Source organism: Gigantopelta aegis, chromosome 9 (genome assembly GCF_016097555.1).
Source record: "Gigantopelta aegis isolate Gae_Host chromosome 9, Gae_host_genome, whole genome shotgun sequence".
NCBI lineage: Eukaryota > Metazoa > Mollusca > Gastropoda > Neomphalida > Peltospiridae > Gigantopelta > Gigantopelta aegis.
The window spans coordinates 14,294,081-14,314,144 of NC_054707.1; the positions used below are offsets into that span (position 1 = coordinate 14,294,081).

The window sequence follows — 20,064 nt, forward strand, 5'->3', positions numbered from 1 at the left end:
ACAAACATCAGGATTACCAGGATTACCAAAAAGCACTTCAGGTGAATGGAAATGTGTATTCTAAATAATAAAATGTAAGTAAAGTGCAATTTTATTTGTGAAAAAATGGGTTTAATAGCGAAAAACAACGCCGTAATGGTTAACAACTAGCCGTAACTAGGGCGTGTCCCTTTAAGATATTTGCTAAGATGAGGTATAGGTCACAAACAAATGCACTGATCGCAATATTGAAATTCTGAAATCGGACTTGTTAATACATTTTAGTAATCATCTTGCCGTAGTACCTTGCACACAGCACACGTATATATTACAGCGATCCAATACAACAATGTCTCTTATTATTAGTCCAAGGGCGTATATGAGAAATGTATTTCCGGTATATATTTTTATTGGGTTACCTCAAAAAATCTTCATCGACTGTTTTCTTTGATGAAACAAATATTATGTTTGTTCTTTTTTAACTCATGTTATTGCCCCCCCCCCCCCCCCCCCCCCCAAATGGATTTTCTGGATCCGCCACTGCTTCTTCGTAGACGTTTTTCTTTTTGACACTAGAAAAACTCGTGGTACAATCCTCTTTGTATACTATACCTTTCCGACACATCATAGTAACATAATACTTAGGTAACTAGTAAAACAAAAGGCAAGCTGTCCCAAAGTGCAGATAGTTAACCCAGAAAGTATCAACAAGAGCATATTCAGGTATACAAAGAAATGATAAAAACGATTTTTAGTTTTCAGTCATTTGGCTGTGATTATACTATACGACACGACAAACTGTAGGCCTACGTATTTTTATGGTATAATTTTTAGATACAGAAGAAAACGTAATAAATGGCACAAATACACACATATTGTTTTATAATTTCAAATACCCTAAACGTAATTAATAATTAAGAAATAAAAATTTCATCTTCACCATAGCAATGTAATTACTTCAGAGTTTTCACATTGACCTAGATATAAGTCCTTGTATTGGCCTTCGGCGTTATTCTTCCAAGACTCATAAGAGGCAGGTATCTTTCCTTAAATCACAACAGTACAAAAGTAATCTGTTTGTTACATCCTTCCGCCTCCTTATCCATGATTTTGCTATTGTCTTGAAAGCGAAAGTTGGTAATAAACCACCACCATCACCTAGGTGTACGATTTGTTATTAAATATTAATACTTATGAAAACCTGTAAAATGAAATAAAACACTAAACAAAAATCCCAGAATGGGAAACGTCCAAACATGTATCTCTTTCGTCACTATTTGCATACTACGTTTCGACGGCTTTCCACTATCTTTGTGGGATTGCAATTGTCTCAGTCTACAATTATGTTTATGTCCATTTTTACTCATAGCGTTTAATGTCAATTGCAATCCTTTGATAAAGGCAGCGGAATGCTGGTGAAACGTAAGGTGAAAACTGTAACGAAAGCGACAAATATATAAAACAATTTGTTTTTGTTGTTTGTTTGTTTGTTTGTTTGTTTCAATTTATGTTTTTGTTTTGTATTCAATTACGGTTGAAGTACACTGTCCTGAACACACATCGTAGCTATCTGGGCTGTCTGTCCAGGACATGTGTTAGTTTGTTGTTAATAGTCAGCGTGTGAACAAAGTCGGTTCAGTGGTCCTACACCTCCCCATAGAGCTATTCAGTCTGAAGGACAAACCCGTAATACGAGATCAGGGGCCTATTTCACAAAACATCGTACGTTTACGTTTGCGACTAGCGTTTATATCGGTCATACATTTATAGGTGTTTGGCATCTATTTTACGCAGAAAATTACATCATTACAGAAGATGGAGCATTTTAAGGACAAAAGAAAATGAAATGTGAATTTTAAAATCTACATTTGTTGTACTATAATAGTAATAAATGTTGTGGTTTGGTTGTAGATTTACGTTTACGTGCTAAACTAGGCTTATGATGTTTTGTGAAATTGGTCCCAGGGCCGTATCTCTACACAATGCAGAGTCGAATGGGCCTTTTGGCAAAATAGTGGTTGATTCTATTCATCTCTATCTAGTGCATCGTATATAGAAGGACAGTCACTCCAGTGGAGATCCTTTACTAGACAATGCATCCCATTGACCGCCACAAGGAAGACTGCCATTCCCAGACTAGTTTACTAAATCAAAACTAGAACCGGACAGAGCTCATTAGAATAAGTACAGCTGTGACTCATGAAAGTCTGCCATAACAGCGATGATATCAGGTGTTCGCGAAAGTTGACTATATCCTGCCCCACCGGTGGCACCCGTCATGAGTACTGCCACCATAGCTGTCAAGTCTGCCACTTGCTCTGATTGTGAGCCAATACAAGGATGCGAACCTAGTATCAACCAGCTTAATGACTACGCTACAGAGACACTGCTAGCCGCTTTCTAGCCACCAGTCAAACACGTGTGCTGGACCGTTGTTTAAACATAACATTTTTTTTTTCCACATGCATTGTATGAACAATTCTAAAGAGACAACTATAATGGCGGGGAAAAGGACGTGAATCTTTATTATTTCTGTCTTTTGTAACTGTCCAAATGAAGTAATGCGAACACGTGGTCGTTTACTTTCTGCCAAAGCCAGAGTTTCCAAACGCTGAAAGAAATAAAACAAACTATGGATAAAGATCTTCTGAATGAGACATACATGGTGCAGGTCAAACATATGCATAGGCAGTGTGATCTTTAAACGTGGCATTTGCCAGACGCATTAATACAAATACGCATTACAGTGTGTATTTGTCCCAACGAAATAATATAATGACGCATTATTTTCGTGACTTGCAGTACATCTAATATTATCAGGTACCATTATATATTAATGTTAAACATCTTCTGAATGAGACATACAAGTTACAGCACGAAACATTTACATTTAACAGTGCCATGTGCTGGTTAATGTTAAACATCTGTTGATTTAGACATCCACATTATAAGTCAAACATATACATCATAACATTATCATATTCTTGTTAATGTTAAACATCTGTTGATTTAGACATCCACATTATCAGTCAAACATATATATCATAACATTATCATATTCTTGTTAATGTTAAACATCTGTTGATTTAGACATCCATATTGCAGGTCAAACATATACATCTAATATTATCGTTTGCTGGTTAATGATAAGCATATGTTGAATTAGACATCCACATTACAAGTCAAACATATACTTCGTAACATTGTCATATTCTGGTTAATGTTAAACATCTGTTGATTTAGACATCCATATTACAGGTCAAACATATACATCTAATATTATCATATTCTGGTTTATGTTAAACATATGTTTATTTAAACATCCATATTACAGGTCAGACATATACATCTAACATTAGCATGTGCTGGTTAATGTTAAACATGTGTTGATTTAGACATCCACATTATAAGTCAAACATATACATCATAACATTATCATAGTCTGGTTTATGTTAAACAGCTGTTGATTTAGACCTCCATATTACAGGTCAAACATATACATCGTAACATTATCAAATGCTTGTTAATGGGAAAGATATGTTGATTTAGACATTCATATCACAGGTCAAACATATACATCGTAACATTGTCATGTGCCAATATATCAAAGTTAACAATATTGTTCGTGATGTGCATGGTTATTTGCTTACTTTCAATGTTTCGATCGACATCCTATAATCCCAAGTGAGAGCGGACGAGGCTTTTACAGCCGTCAATTAAAACACCGAATGTCAATAACCTTGCATACGACGAATAGGTTTATGTTGTTTTTATGAACGTCATTTCAGCCGAGATTCGTAAATACGGTGATTAGTGCACTCTTGGGGTTTTCGGTTAATCAGCGGTCTAATGTTTCCCATTCGATGTTAGACATTATTATCAATTATAAATAGTCTGCTAATTCGGGAATGTGCTTTTGAGTTTATTTCTAAATACAGTCTCAAATTTAGTTTTAATGGCAACGATTTTAGCCAAACGGATTAAGAAAAACCTCTGAAAATTGCGACGGTATTAAACACAAATATAAAGTCCACCCCTCCCCCTCTCTTTCAAAACTTTGTCATCGTTATATATGAAATATTGTAGCAGGCGATTTATTCGGGGTGTGTATATATATATATATATATATATATATATATATATATATATATATATATATATAATACTGCTGCTGCTTCTGCTACTACTACTCAGTGACATGCATTATAATGACATGCATTATTATAGTGATGTATGGAACATCCAACATGTAAATTTTAAAAATGTCATCTATTGGGTATAATTTCCCTAGCGAATTTGAATAGATATTTTTCTCCCAGTAATGTAATTTCATCAAATTAAAGCTTTTTTCACCAGTAATAATTTCATTTTGAAATCAAGAAGTTCTTTATGAAATGAAATCATGTCACTCTGCCCACAGGCGTCAAACTTTACAAAAACATATCCATTAAAAAAATCTTGCTGATCGTGTATGTAGATTTAAGAAGTAGTGGTGAACATATATGCTACGTTCTGCCAGACCGAGCACCAACACATTGCTAGACTGATTTATGGGATTCACGTTAAATACAATGGCCTCATCGGGGACCAATTAAATAGTTCGCGAACGTTAACGTTGGTCGGTGTCGCTGAACACAGAGCAGAGTTACCGGAGTTGTCTGCCCATGTCAGAGGTTAATGGTTAGTTGGTAGTGGTTAGTGAGAGAGAAGTAGATGTAGTGGTTTTAAACCTCACATTGAGCTGTTATACCTGACTCTGGCTGGAACACCGTATCGGGATGCGAACTCTGTACCTACCAGCCTTAAAGCGGATGACTTAACCACTACAACACACAGGCCGGTTGTGGGTTGTTTATCAAACTCATGACGTCACTATGCCAAACTAATGACCTTGACGTAGGAAGATTCACTTACGATGTGATGCGGCCCAACGGTTGGCGCTATTTGCAAAATTAAGTTAACCCGTTCGCAGCCGATTGGAAAAGACGTAAATCTCAATATTTTCCACTCCGCCATTACCAGCGGTGATTTCTCACCAGATCCCCATCTGCTTCGTAACTGGATTTGCTTAACATTTTGCTTCTTCTTCATCAACTGAAAACAGTATTAACGTCAGCCCCCGTCGCGTGGTCGTCACGTGATTAATCTCCTTCAACTCAGCGGACTGTGGAGCGGCCAAGTTGAGATTAATATCAAATATTGACTGTTTCATGTTTTTCACACCTTGATGAGTTATCTGATTTAAAGTGTGGTGTGTTACATGCATCTGCTATAATCTACTGGTAAGATGTAGTCTAGGGTGTCTCCACGAGTACTCGAGGACTCGGGCACGGGCAGAGTCTAGCAACACTCGAGTCCGTTTACAGGACTCGAGTAGCCGTGCAAAGACTAAGATATGATAATATAAACATATGAACGTGCCTATATTCAATTAAGGTTCAAGCACCGTGCTAGGAAGAGCATTATCATTTACTTATATTTTGAGATCATTTTGCTATATGCTTGCGGCCGATTACATTACAGTGCTATGATAATGTGGGCAGTGCAATGCAATACAGTGCTATGCTTTGGCACCCATGTAAGTGTCAGGTACTCGGGTCTGGGTCGAGTTTTACCCTCGAGTACTCGAGTCCATATTTTGGACTCGTGGAGGCCCTAGTGTAATCACATTGGAACTGAACGGCAGGCGAACGGGTGAAATGGATAAACCACTGGACCCAAGGCTGGTCGTTATTGGGCATGGAACACGAACCACTCCCCTCCCCCCGCTCTCAGTGCAGTATTGGGAACAAAATGATCCGTTGAATTCATATTCGAACCCGTCTCCAGTTCGCTGACCACGCACCGTCCTTGTTGGGTTCATATCGCCGTACAGGCTCCCACCAAGAGGTAGAGTTTGGTGGCACTGTGAAAAGTGTAAGCCCACCACATTGACTTCTCTCTCACTAACATCCAACAATTAATCGTTAACTCATTGTCCTGGAAAGACAACTCAGGTTGCCGAGGAATGTGCTTCCTGAATCTCATTTTAATATAAACACGAAACTCAAGTTTGAGTAAGAATAAAAATAAACTCAGACTATTTTGTATTGTTGTTCAGGTACTACTTCAAGAGTGGTGTATTAATAGCGGGCCGGGACATAGCTCAGTGTTAAAGTGCACGACTGATGCGCGGTCGGTCTAGGGTCGATTCCCGTCGGTGGGCCCATTGAGCTATTTCTCATTCCAGCCAATGCACCACGACTGGTATATCAAAGGCCGTGGTATGTGCGATCCTGTCTGTGGGATGGTGCATATAAAAGAACCCTTGCTACTAATGGAAAAATGTAGCGGGTTTCCTCTCTATGACTGTGTTAAAATGACTATATGTTTGACATCCAATAGCCGATGATTAATAAATCAATGTGCTCTAGTGGTGTCGTTAAACAAAACAAACTTCTTTTTTGTATTAATAGTCGTGGTATGAGATTAAGGCTAATAAAAAAAGTAGCGGCTTTCTTGTGTCACGGACTATTTTACAGATAGCGATAGCCGTGAGATCACCAGCGCAGCAAGCTGCAGCTGTCCAGTGTGTTGGTACATCTTCCATCCACTTTCATTTCATTTCAACTTATTTTCGTGCTTCTATCCAATTAAGGTTCAAACACGCTGTCCTGGGCACACCTCTCAGCTATCTGGGATGTCTGTCCAGGACAGTGGGTTAGCTGTTAGTGATAACGAAGAGGGTGTAGTGGTCTCACACCTACCCATTGAATCGTTAAAACTTGCTCTGGGGGTGGGAGCCAGTACCGAGCTGCGAACCCAGTATCTACCAGTCTTATGTCCAGTGGATTAACCACGACATCGCCGAGGCCGGTCCTGTCCTAGACAGGCGTGCTCTACAACAGCTTATTCTGAATATGCACGTTAAACACTCTGACCTGATCTGACATGACCTGACCGAAGCCGGTACATAGACTTGATTAATTGCTCTATTAACGTTGTACGACAGTCTAGTGTTAGTTACCTCGCTTCCACTGAAATGGAATCTTGTCAGTCAGTTGTCTGTCGTCTGCTAAGATCTCTTGAAGAGCTGCTTGGATAGAAAACAAAACATATTTGTTAAAATAAAATTATATTGAATCTCAGTATGGTGAGACTGAATGTCAGTAATGTGAGATTGAATGTCAGTAATGTGAGACTGAATGTCAGTAATGTGAGATTCAATGTCAGTAACGTGAGACTGAATGTCAATAATGTTAGATTCAATGTCAGTAATGTGAGATTGAATGTCAGTAATGTGAGACTGAATTTCAATGTTAGACTGAATGTCAGTAATGTGAGATTGAATGTCAGTAATGTGAGATTGAATGTCAGTAATGTGAGACTGAATATCAATAATGTGAGATTGAACGTCAGTACTGTGAAATTGAATCTCAGTAACGTGAGACTGAATGTCAGTAATGTGAGATTCAATGTCAGTAATGTCAGACTGAACGTCAGTACTGTGAAATTGAATGTCAGTAATGTTAGATTGAATGTCGGTAATGTGAGATTGAATGTCACTAATGTGAGACTGAATATCAATAATGTGATTGAATGTCAGTACTGCGAAATTGAATGTCAGTAATGTGAGACTGAATGTCAGTAATGTGAGATTCAATGTCAGTAACACGGGTAACTCACTCCCACTACGGACGAGGGTTTCACGTTTAGTTCCAGCCATTAGTTCCATTTAGTGTGACCCCTTATTTGTTTCCATCAGTATTAATTATCCTGAAATCCTGTGATATAAATATAAGTAGCCCGTCTACCCACCGCGAGATACGTCTCTTCTTAGCCTAAATAAGCCTTATAATCTAAACATTAGAATCTAGCTGTAAGGCTCGGACGTCTGTGTCCAGACTCTGAAGTCACAGTAACACAGTGCCGTGTTCAAGAACCTCTTGATCATTATGATGATTGGTAAGTGTAGGCTGTGGCGGTTAAATCAGTATAAGTTATGGCGGTTTACACATTTATACTATCCAAATGCAGTTCACAGATAATACCAGTGGAAATAATGTGTGCATATTCAAGGGTAGATCAAAGAAATATTTTTGGGAAGCGACCAACGGTAAAAGGGCACGTGGACCAGTCCCTGAAAAGTATACACTAGTAATTTTTTTTTTTTTTTTTTTTTTTTTTTTTTTTTGAAGAACATATTCCTTTTTCCCCCCTGTTGGGTCTGCCGTACTTTATCTGTCCTTTGTCAATATATATATATATATATATATATATATATATATATATATATATATATATTATGGTGATATATCGCCTTTTAATGGTTCAACATAATTTACTAACACAAATCTGAAAGGCACTTGCAGCTTTAAGAAACTGGTGTGTGTGTGTGTGTGTGTGTGTGTGTGTATGTGTGTGTGTGTCTGTATGTGTGTGTATCTGTGTGTGTGTCTGTGCATGTCTGTGTGTGTGTGTGTGTGTTTCTCTCTCTCTCTCTCTCTCTCTCTCTCTCTCTCTCTCTCTCTCTCTCTCTCTCTCTCTCTCTCTCTCTCTCTCTGTGTGTGTGTGTGTGTGTGTGTTTTTATATGCACACTCCCATAGATAAGACAGTATCTACGACGACCTTTGATACACCAGTCGTGGGGCATAGGTTGAAACAGAAACTACATGTACATTATTTGAAAACAGAACAGAAAAGTGAAGAATAACAAAATAATGTATGTATTCTAGGATATGCGAAACCATTGTGCTAGAGTGTTCACGGTATCCTTTAAAGGGATATCCCTGAGTTTGTTGCAATTTTTAAGATGTTATCGACTAACAGACTTTTTTAGCGATTGTAATTACATACCAAATATATTTTTCTGCATAAAATATTAGTGGCTGTATATTAAACATGTTTCTGATCGTTCTAATATTTGTACTAGGTTAAATTTATCTTTATTTCCTAAAATATTTGTTTTCGTACGTACGAAATTATTTGAAGACAAAATTCAGTTTCGGCTTCTTACAAATATTAAGACGACCAGAAACACATTGAATATACAGATACTGATATTCTAAACAAGAAAATATATTTAATATGTAAGTTTAATCGTAGAACTATTTTATTAATCGAAAACATCTTACAATGCGGCAAACTCAGGAATGTCCCTTTATTGTATAGAACAATTCAACATAATTAAGGTAAATGCAGAAATGAATTCATAATGAACATAAATGTAAAAATTCAACAGTTAAATATCAGATGAAGTTTCTAGTTAATATGTAAAGCAAATATTACACATTGTAGATCGGCGAATAGTTAATTATTGAAAAACAAAATCTCAGTCAGTAATAGTTGATTTGGTTTTATTTTTAACACAAACATATTATAGATTATTGTAATTCTATTATTCATTATTTGGCACGGACGTTTAGCTTTAGGACGAATAAAATGGACCCGTGTTCACTGGAGTTGCCATCTCCTTTCATATTTGCTTGTGGCCTCTAATACGTGAAATGCTGGAATCAACAGACTCCTAGACAATTTAGGTGACCCTTCCCCCACCTCCAATATAAAATGCTGGCTGCGCCAGTGACTGTGTTCATGCTGAAACAAGAGAGATAATTAATAGTGCCCTGCCGGAAGCTAAATAGTCTCGATTACGCCAGTTGTTTCGCAACAATTGCTGCATCATTGAGACACTCTACATTTGAACGAAGGAAGTGAAGCATTATTTACGTAGACAGAATCAATAAATAGCTAATGGGTCTGACCCCTTCATTGGCAAAAACCATCGCATTTATATTAATTACCGCAGAAGAGTGATGGGGACATAATTCTATGTCAACTTGAAATTATATCATACTTGTTGTATACGTATTTGTATGTTACTGTCTAGTACGTAGTCGTTGGGTCTTAAGTGATTTCATTTCATTTCAATTTATTTTTGTGCCTATATCCAATTAAAGGTCAAGTGCGCTGTCCTGGACACACACCTCAGCTATATGGGCTGTCTGTCCAAGACAGGGTTTGATCATTGGCTGTTGGTTGTTAGTGAGACAGAAATTGTTGTAATGGTTTTACATTGCCACACTGCGCCGTTAAAACTCGCTCTGGGTGGCTAGCTTTATGTACAATATATACAGTACATGTAATAGTGCTTTGATCTTATCTGAGTATAAGGGGAAAAACCGAAAATGCATGTACACCAATATATAGTATTTAAATATAGTGGTTATATGTTGAAACTTTGGTTCTAGTTTCCATGGAAGAAAAGCCGTTTTGAGCACGGTTAGTTCTTAGACTGCTATGAACAGATGCAGATAGTACCAACCTTCAACATCTGTTCATATTTTCGAAGCTGTCTTGGCATTGCCTACGACGGGTTTACGTTATCGTAGCGCTAAGATAGCTTCGAAAATATGAACCAGGTATTTGATGTCCTGAATGATTAAAAGAGAAATTAAAACTCCCTCGAAACTAATAAGCAGGAATAGCCAAGATGGTGGAAAGTTAGTTTGTTTTGTTTAACGACACCATTAGAGCACATTGATGTATTACATCTAAAGATGCCGATTATAAAATAATTTTTTTTTAATTATTCAAGTAATTTTATAAACTGAGACAAGCAGAAATATATAAAAGAGGTTTCATTGATCTATAACTTAAGTTTGTGGAAATGGAATTAAATGTGAAGTTATCAGTGAGCTAGCTACACATAGAAGCCACTATAAACTATATTTGTGAGACATGGAGGTAAACACGAAAAACTTAACGTCTAAGTTACCATTACCACCATCGAATATTAAAAAAAGTAATTTCTTTATAGCAGTACAAGACGGATGAAATCGCCAGTAAAGGATCTCCTCGGGAGTGACTGTCTTCCTATACAGGCACTGGATAGAGATTCATAAAATCCTCCACTATTTTGCCAAATGCCTGTTCGACTCTGCATTGTGCAGAGATAAGGCCCTAATCGAGTATTATGAGTTTGTCGTTGAGACTATTAGTGTTGGACAAGGTGAGACAAACTGTATGAACATGTATAATGAAAAGTATGAAGACACGAACGTTTAACACAGGCTGTTTCTCCGTCGTCCACCCTCTGGAATTGACCCTGGAGCCGCGCGCACAGCGAGGAGAAGGCGGAGTCGTTCAGCTTGAGGGTGTTGTAGAGAACACACTGGCTGTAGTCGAGGGTAGACCACCCACCTCCGCATGACGTCGCCGTGTTAGCATCTGAAATAACACAGACAGAAATACTTTAAATATCTTATTATAAATTAAAAAAAAAAAATTATGACACCACTAGAGCACATTGATTTATTAATCATCGGTTATTGAATGTCAAACATTTATTAGAAGCAAATAAAAGGATCTTTTATCTACACCATCTAACATACAAGATAGCACTTACAACGGCCTTGATTATAAATACTACTCTTTCTCAGTCTAATAGACTTATGTGGTGAATAAGACTAATATTGTTGGTTTTAGAAATGGTGGACGCCTTTCGGCTAAACAAAAATGGAAGTATGGTAATCTTGAAATCAAAATTGTGAAGAGCTAAAATAGCTTGGTATGAACTTTACTACAACACTTAATAGAAACTTGGCTCAAAACCACCCCGTGTCAAACGTTAAACGTGCTGTTATTCAAATTATTAGATCACTGGGTAAACTGGGTTCTTTTAATAGCAAACTTTTGTCAAATTGTATCCGCGTTAACTTATTCTTCTGAAGTATTCAATTGGGTATCTCCAGTCTAGTTGAAGTTAAAAAGTCACACAAATTTGTATGTAAGCATTTTTATGTATTCTCTCACTATCACTGAATCTAATGGTTTACTCAGACATTGGCCAACACCCTCTTTATTTTATAACTGTATTAAAGCTGTTAAATGCTGAATACGTCTGTTACAGTTGCTTTAGTCTAGCATGTAAACAAACAAATTTAATGCTTTATAATAGTTTGTAAAGTCAGCTAGAAAACACTTTATGTTGTAGTGGTGTTGGCTATGAATGGTTTTGCTGCAGTAAGTTGATGATATTAAAATGTTTCTACCAGCTCTAAACATTAGACTAACTGGTGTACATTTACAAGAATTTGTTAACAGATATAAATAGAAGTAATAGATGGGAAATTTTCATATCCTTTAGTTTGTTTTGTTTAACGACAACACTAGAGCACATTTATCAATTAATCATCGGCTACTGGATGTCAAATATTTGGTAATCCTGACACGTAGTCATCAGAGGAAACCCGTTATATTTTTCCGAACGCGGCAAGGGATCTTTTATATGGACTTTCCCACAGAGAGGAAAACACATACCACGGCCTTTGAACAGTTGTGGTGTACTGTTTGGAACGAAAAAAAACCCAATAAATTGAATGGATCCACCGAAGTGGTTCGATCCTGCGACGCAAGAACCACAGGCGAGCACTCAACCGAAGGAGCTAAATCCCGCCCCCTCAGATCCTTTAAGTCAACTGTACTTTTGAAAAAACGTGAATTGGAATGTACAACGTTTTAGAAATGAGCTCACTAGATTTAGACTTAGAGAGAGAGAGAGAGAGAGAGAGAGAGAGAGAGAGAGAGAGAGAGAGAGAGAGAGAGAGAGAGAGAGAGAGAGAGAATTATTTAAATTAATTTGTGAAGCACTTAACAGATCGAGGTGGGGCAGGATATGCTCAACTATCGCGAACACCTGATAGCATCACTGTTGTACAGTCATTCATGAATCCATGTCACCACAGCTGTATTTATTCAAATAAGCACTTTCGTGTTCTAGTTTTGATTCAGTAAACTAGTCAGGGAGTGGCCGTCCTCCTTGTGCAGTCCAGGAAGAATGTATTGTCCAGCAAAGGCTCTCCTCAGGAGTGGCTGTCCTCCTAGAGTCGACGCACTAGATAGAGATTAATGGAACCAACCATACCTTTGCATTGTACAGAGATACGGGTTTTTGTTCCCCATGGATAACGGTTTTGTCCTTTATATAACGGATTTAATTAAGCACCATCTGAATTGTATTGCAGACAAAAAGCCACCTAGAAGTATGCTGTCCTTGCCCACGGGGTTTAAACCAGAATTTGAGACTTTTGTTAAAGGGACATTCCTGAGTTTGCTGCAATTTTTAAAATGTTATCGACTAACAGAAACATTTTAACGATTGTAATTACATATCAAATATATGTTTCTGCATAAAATATTAGTGACTGTATATTAAACGTGTTTCTGATCGTTCTAGTATTTGTACTAGTTTAAATTTTATTTTATTTCCTAAAATATTGTTTTTTCGTACGTACGAAATTATTTGAAGACAAAATCCAGTTTGGGCTTCTTAGAAATATTAAGACGACCAGAAACACATTGAATATACAGACACTGATATGCTAAACAAGAAAATATATTTAATATACAAGTTTAATCGTAGAAATATATTATTAGTCAGAAGCATCTTACAATGCAGCAAACTCAGGAATGTCCCTTTAATGTCCATTCATTCATTTCAATTTCAATTTCGTGCTTATATCCAATTAAGGTTCAAGCACAATATACTGGGCACACACCTCGGCTATTTGGGCTGTCTGTCCTGGACAGTGGGTTAGCGGTTAGTGATTAGTGAGAGAGAAGTGGGTGTAGTGGTCTTACGCCTAACCACCGAGTCGTTAAACCTCGCTCTGGGTGGGAGCCGGTACCGGGCTGCGAACCCTGCATCTACCGGCCTTATGTCTGATGGTTTAACCACGACATCACCGAAGCCGGTTTTTTAATGTATTCTGTATCTTGAGATGGCATGAATAAATTACTTATGAGAAGCACATCAGTTTCATGCATATTTACGTGGGTTTTTTTTTTTTTGTATTTCCCTAAATGTACTTTATTCAACCATCTACGTAACCACCATATTCCACTTATTAATGATATTTTGTAAAATAATTGAATTATGGCAATGGTCCATAATTCAAAACTTAACATTGCTGAGAGGGTTGACATGTATTTCACTCCATCATGGTGTAGTTAAAGTGATGCAATAGCTAGATTTGGTCTGTAAAAATTAATGTAATTTTGATTTATTATTCAGTTTTAGATAAATAAAATCCTTAAATTTGTGACAGTATGCCTTTCAGGTGTATATGTGTATTTACCTACCTAACAGTGACAACCAAGTACTGTACCTTTCACGCATGCGCCGTAACGGTAGTGTGCGCTGTGCTGTGTCCAGCAATAGTCGATCCGGTCCTGTGTGGACGGCAGGTCCGACGTGTCCGGGAGGGCCGTGTAGCACCTCCCCGTCTCCTCATCCAGGAGCCAGCCTGGGGAGCATTGCGGGGAGCCACTGTCTGTGGGACAAAGATTACACACCACCATTAATCACTGCATGCATTTCAATACGATTTTTATGTGAGAATATATTATGTGCAAAACAAATATAACAATATTGAGACGATCGACGACAACAATTTTCAATTAACCACCCTCATGCCAGAGCACCGCCTCATGTTGCTGTTATACAAGTGGCAATATACCACTTGCACAGTTGTTATCAGTTAGTAACTAATTTTCAATTAACCACCCTCATGCCAAAACACCGCCTCATGTTGCTGTTATACAAGAAGCAGTATATACCACATGCACAGTTGTTATCAGTTAGTAACTAATTTTCAGTTAACCACCCTCATGCCAGAACACCGCCTCATGTTGCTGTTATACAAGAAGCAGTATATACCACATACACAGTTGTTATCAGTTAGTAACTAATTTTCAGTTAACCACCCTCATGCCAGAACACCGCCTCATGTTGTTGTTATACAAGAAGCAGTATATACCACTTTCACAGTTGTTATCAGTTAGTAACTAATTTTCAGTTAACCACCCTCATGCCAGAACACCGCCTCATGTTGCTGTTATACAAGAGGCAGTATATACCACATGTACAGTTGTTATAAGTTAGTAACTAATTTTCAGTTAACCACCCTCATGCCAGAACACCGCCTCATGTTGCTGTTATACAAGAGGCAATATATACCACTTGCACAGTTGTTATCAGTTAGTAACTAATTTTCAGTTAACCACCCTCATGCCAAAACACCGCCTCATGTTGCTGTTATACAAGAGGCAGTATATACCACTTGCACAGTTGTTATCAGTTAGTAACTAATTTTCAGTTAACCACCCTCATGCCAAAACACCGCCTCATGTTGCTGTTATACAAGAAACAGTATATACCACATGCACAGTTGTTATAAGTTAGTAACTACTTTTCATTTAACCACCCTCATGCCAGAACACCGCCTCATGTTGCTGTTATACAAGAAGCAGTATATACCACTTGCACAGTTGTTATAAGTTAGTAACTACTTTTCATTTAACCACCCTCATGCCAGAACACCGCCTCATGTTGCTGTTATACAAGAAGCAGTATATACCACATGCACAGTTGTTATAAGTTAGTAACTACTTTTCATTTAACCACCCTCATGCCAGAACACCGCCTCATGTTGCTGTTATACAAGAAGCAGTATATACCACTTGCACAGTTGTTATAAGTTAGTAACTAATTTTCAGTTAACCACCCTCATGCCAAAACACCGCCTCATGTTGCTGTTATACAAGAAACAGTATATACCACATGCACAGTTGTTATAAGTTAGTAACTACTTTTCATTTAACCACCCTCATGCCAGAACACCGCCTCATGTTGCTGTTATACAAGAAGCAGTATATACCACTTGCACAGTTGTTATAAGTTAGTAACTACTTTTCATTTAACCACCCTCATGCCAGAACACCGCCTCATGTTGCTGTTATACAAGAGGCAGTATATACCACTTGCACAGTTGTTATCAGTTAGTATTAAATACAATAAGTAACAACAAGTAACTTCAGTTCAAATTTCTTTTGTTCTAACGACACCATTTATTTATTAATGATCGGTTATTGGGTGTCATATGTTTGGTAAATGTGATAAATAGTTTTTTTTCAAAACGAATGTTCCACGACTGGTACATCAAAGTCATTGGTATGTACTGTCCGATCTATAGGATAGAGCATATAAAATATATGCTGAGGTTTTGGTGGGGTTTTTTTTTTTTTTTTTTTTTTGTGTTTTTTGTCAGGGTTAGTCTATGTGGAGGCAGCGGTTTCCTTTCTTTATCTCTATCTAGTAAATGTCAAAATAACCAAATGTTTAAATCAAATTCAATATTTAAATTCGTTTAAATGTTTTCAGCAGGTCTGTTACCCATCAGAACTATGGTTTTCAAGTCCAGTATTTCGCTCATGCTTTTTATCCTTTTTTTCTGTCATTGTACCATAGAGTTAAAAATTAAAGTTTTTAAGGACACCATTAGAGCACATTCATCAATTAGTCATCGGCTATTGAATGTTAAACATTTAGTAATTCTGACATGAAGTCTTCAGAGGAAACCTGCTACATTTTCATATCAGTAGCAAAAGATCTTTTTATCTGGACTTTTTCATAATCAGGACAGCACGTACCAAGGCCTTTCATATACCAGCTGTAGGGCACTGGTTGGGACGTGGTCAAGAAATCGGTCCGCCGTTAAGATTCGATCCCACTATACCATATAGAGTTCATGGTATTACATGATCACCAATTCTATGTAAACATAACATATCGTTGCCTAGAAACCCAAAGCCACGTTTTCAATACCGAGATAATTTTTATGAGATATTAATGTCACAAAACTGGCGTAACCCGCTCGAGAACTGATGACAATTATAATTAATAAAAATGTTACATTGTTGAAACCCAACAAGCATTAACACTATGAGATCACATCTCCTAGAAATAAATGTTGTTTGCTAGCCGATGCCTTCTGTTGATACCATATCAGATGGAAATAAATATTCCTGAGTAACTCCAATAATCGGTTAATCAATCGTCAAATGTCATCTTTTGTATCCCGTTCTACGTTTATTGCCAGTTCTGTTGTTTACATCATGGAATATAGAAGTTAATCAATAGGTTACAACTATTTGTATATTAGCAACGTGTTCGTCTGTATTAAACGATATTAAACCTGTGTGTTTCACGGTTCTTCTCACGATCGATATAAAAAGACTGCCAATAAACTCGAGAAACAAAACCCCTTATATTCAGTTACATCAATTAATATATAAATTCAAGAATTATTAACACAAAAACAGAATTGATTAATAAATGGTTTTAGAAGAATTATGTTTATTCTTTGAAGTAGATACCAATTGAAGGAAATGGCTTTATTGATACAAATGTATTTGATTTTAACACCAGACTTGAAAATCGGTTACACATTTTCAGGCAACATTAATTTTAAAAATATATTAATATGTCTGTTTCATGTCTTATAGTGCAGCAGCACCGATATAAAACTTGACTGTATTTGTTTTGTTTTGTTTAACGACACCACTAGAGCACATTGATTTATTAATCATCTGCTATTGGATGTCAAACATTTGTTAATTTTGACGTTTAGTCTTAGAGAGGAAACACGCTACATTTTTTCATTAGTAGCAAGGGATCTTTTAAATGTTCCATTCTAGACAGGACAGTACATACCGCGTCCTTTGTTATACCAGTCGTGGTGGGCCTACCGACGGGGATCGATCCCAGACAGAGAGCGCATCAAGCGAACGCTTTTACTAACACTGTACTACGTCCCGTCCCTAACTTGGTTGTAGTGCGGTGGACTAAGTTAAAGTCAACTTTGTTTAACGACACCACTAGAGCGCATTGATTAATTAATCATCAGCTGGTGGTTGTCAAACATTTAATAATTCTGACATGTAGTCTTCAGAGGAAACCCGAGACATTGTTTTGTCTGTTAGCAGCAACTTTCCACCAGACAGGACAGCATATACCATGGCTTTTTATTGACTAGCTGTGGAGCAAAGGATAAAAGGGGGAACAAGCCAATGGGTCTGCCGAGGAAGTTCGATCCCACGATCGAATGACATCAGACAAACGCTCTTCCGGCGAAGCTAAATCTTCACGTTATTTTCGTTTCATTATTTTCTACTTTCTAGTTATTGATCTTATTTGCCATAGAACTAATATAATAATTAACTTGACCTTAAGTGAGGTATAAGTGAGTTATATGTCACCCAGACTTACTCGGTGTATCGGTGAATATCCCTACAGTTTTGGACGTAAGAACCACCTCGGCTTCGCCTCGGAAGCCCCAGGAACAAAACTGAAGGGATATTCACCGATACACCGCGTATAGTGTGGATATAACCATTACATATACATGACACTCAAGCCGTCAAACGACAGCATATGAGCAATGGTTGTACAATGGGTATTTACAGTGGCAAGATGACACAGGAGCTCTTCGTAGAATATATATATACAAACATAATTCAAAATAGCTATATACACATTTTAAAACGAAGGCACATAAAGTGAACATTTTCCAAAAATTGAATTATTAACCAAAAAAACATTTAATGTTTTGGTGGTCCGATGTATATGATTACGTATGACATTGATAACGTTTTGCAGCGATTTAGAAGGGAAAAAAACATAAAAACAAACAAATACATACACGTGTTTCTGGTTTTCTGTCTCCAGATGGCGCAGTTTCTGAAACCTGAATCACGAGCAATAATTGTTCATTGTTTGGGTTTGATATTGTGTTGTCAACAACTGTAGCTTCATATATACTCTTCAAAAAAGTAGGGGAACTCTAATAAGAATTTACAGTTGCCAAAATTGTAAGGTATATTAGCTGTGGGGAATGGTTATATGATAATAGTGAACTAATTGGGCAAACATTACAACCGGTAGTTCAGTATTACAGTAGGTTTTGTGACCACCAAAGATCTTGAAGGACGATTGGGGTCAGAAGTGAAATTTGAAAGTTGACGGTTTTTTATCAGTAAATCTCAAATTCAAACAATAAAAATGACTAAAAACAAAACAATAACAACTGTATAATCAACAGAATAAAAAAGATTGACAGAAATAATGTTCCACAGTGATTAATCGACCTTCCTGGAAATTGTCAAAATCGAGAATGACATCCCACGCACGTGTACAGGGTAACTGCGTGATGCATGTGCAAACTATGGAATGTGTTTCGGTGTGTTGATAAACAGACCTGAACGTTTTGTACTAGGATGTCTGTGGTCAAAACGTATGTTTTAATATTTCAGGTTCTCCTACTTGTTTTGAAGAGTATATTTGGGGGTGGGATGGGTAGTATATAACAGTCATTTGCAAAGTGTATATGGTTTCAATGTTATCAAATTAATGTATTTAAGGGACATACCCTAGTTTCAACCCATGAAAATTAACACTAAGTTTAGTTAATCTACAAACCTGTAACACACTTGGATAAAGTTTCAACTGAGTGAAACATGAGTCTGTGACTTTGAAATGGTGAAATACTCTCTAAAAATAGATTAAAACTGGACTCCATAGCTGTTACAAGTCAGACGCACGTGCGTTTTTAAAAATATGAGAAATGCATTTTGTGATATCAAAAACACTAGGATGACCAAAAACACTTCGAATGAACGGAAATGGATCATCTAAACAATAAAATCTAAGTAAAGTATGACTTCAGTTATAAAAAAAAACCGGCTCTAATAGTCAAAACAATATGCCTTAGTGTTTAAAACTAGGGCATGTCCTTTTAAGTAGACAGTAAATTCCACAGTTCTAACGAAATATTTTATTTGAATGGGAAGAGAAAGGAAGACTTGGATCCTGTATGAATACATTTTTCGTGTAGAGGGTTAAAGTTAAAGTTAAAATTTGTTTTGCTTAACGACAACGCTAGAGCCATTGACTTATTAATCATCTGCAATTGCGTATCAAACATTTCTTAAATTCTGAGACGTTGTATTAGAGGAAACACTGTGTAACATTTTCCCATTAGTAGGAAGGGGTCGTTTCTATACTTTCCCACAGACAGCCGTTGATATACGATCATGGAGCTCTGGATGGAAAGAGAAAAAAAAAATGGGTCGACTGAGGTGATTCGATTTTACGGCGCAAGCACCTTAGACGATCGCTGTACCGACTGAGCCAGATCCCGTCCGTCATATAGAGGGATATAGAAGCGGCAGATCCTTCTGGTATCTTGTATTCTTTTGCGTTGAAT

At 37.2% G+C, this 20,064-nt stretch overlaps 1 protein-coding gene across 1 annotated transcript in view; it reads right to left on the reverse strand.

The window, feature by feature from the left end:
* Window positions 1-2,487: 2,487 nt before the first annotated feature.
* Window positions 2,488-20,064, reverse strand: part of LOC121382008 — a 41,947-nt gene continuing 24,370 nt past the window's right edge. The window contains exons 2-5 of the mRNA XM_041511474.1: window positions 14,128-14,292; window positions 11,021-11,188; window positions 6,986-7,051; window positions 2,488-2,590 (exon numbers count right to left, since the gene is read on the reverse strand). Of these exons, the coding sequence (XP_041367408.1) occupies window positions 2,559-2,590; window positions 6,986-7,051; window positions 11,021-11,188; window positions 14,128-14,292 (431 nt within the window). The 3' untranslated portion in view covers window positions 2,488-2,558. The remainder of the gene's footprint in view (window positions 2,591-6,985; window positions 7,052-11,020; window positions 11,189-14,127; window positions 14,293-20,064) is intronic.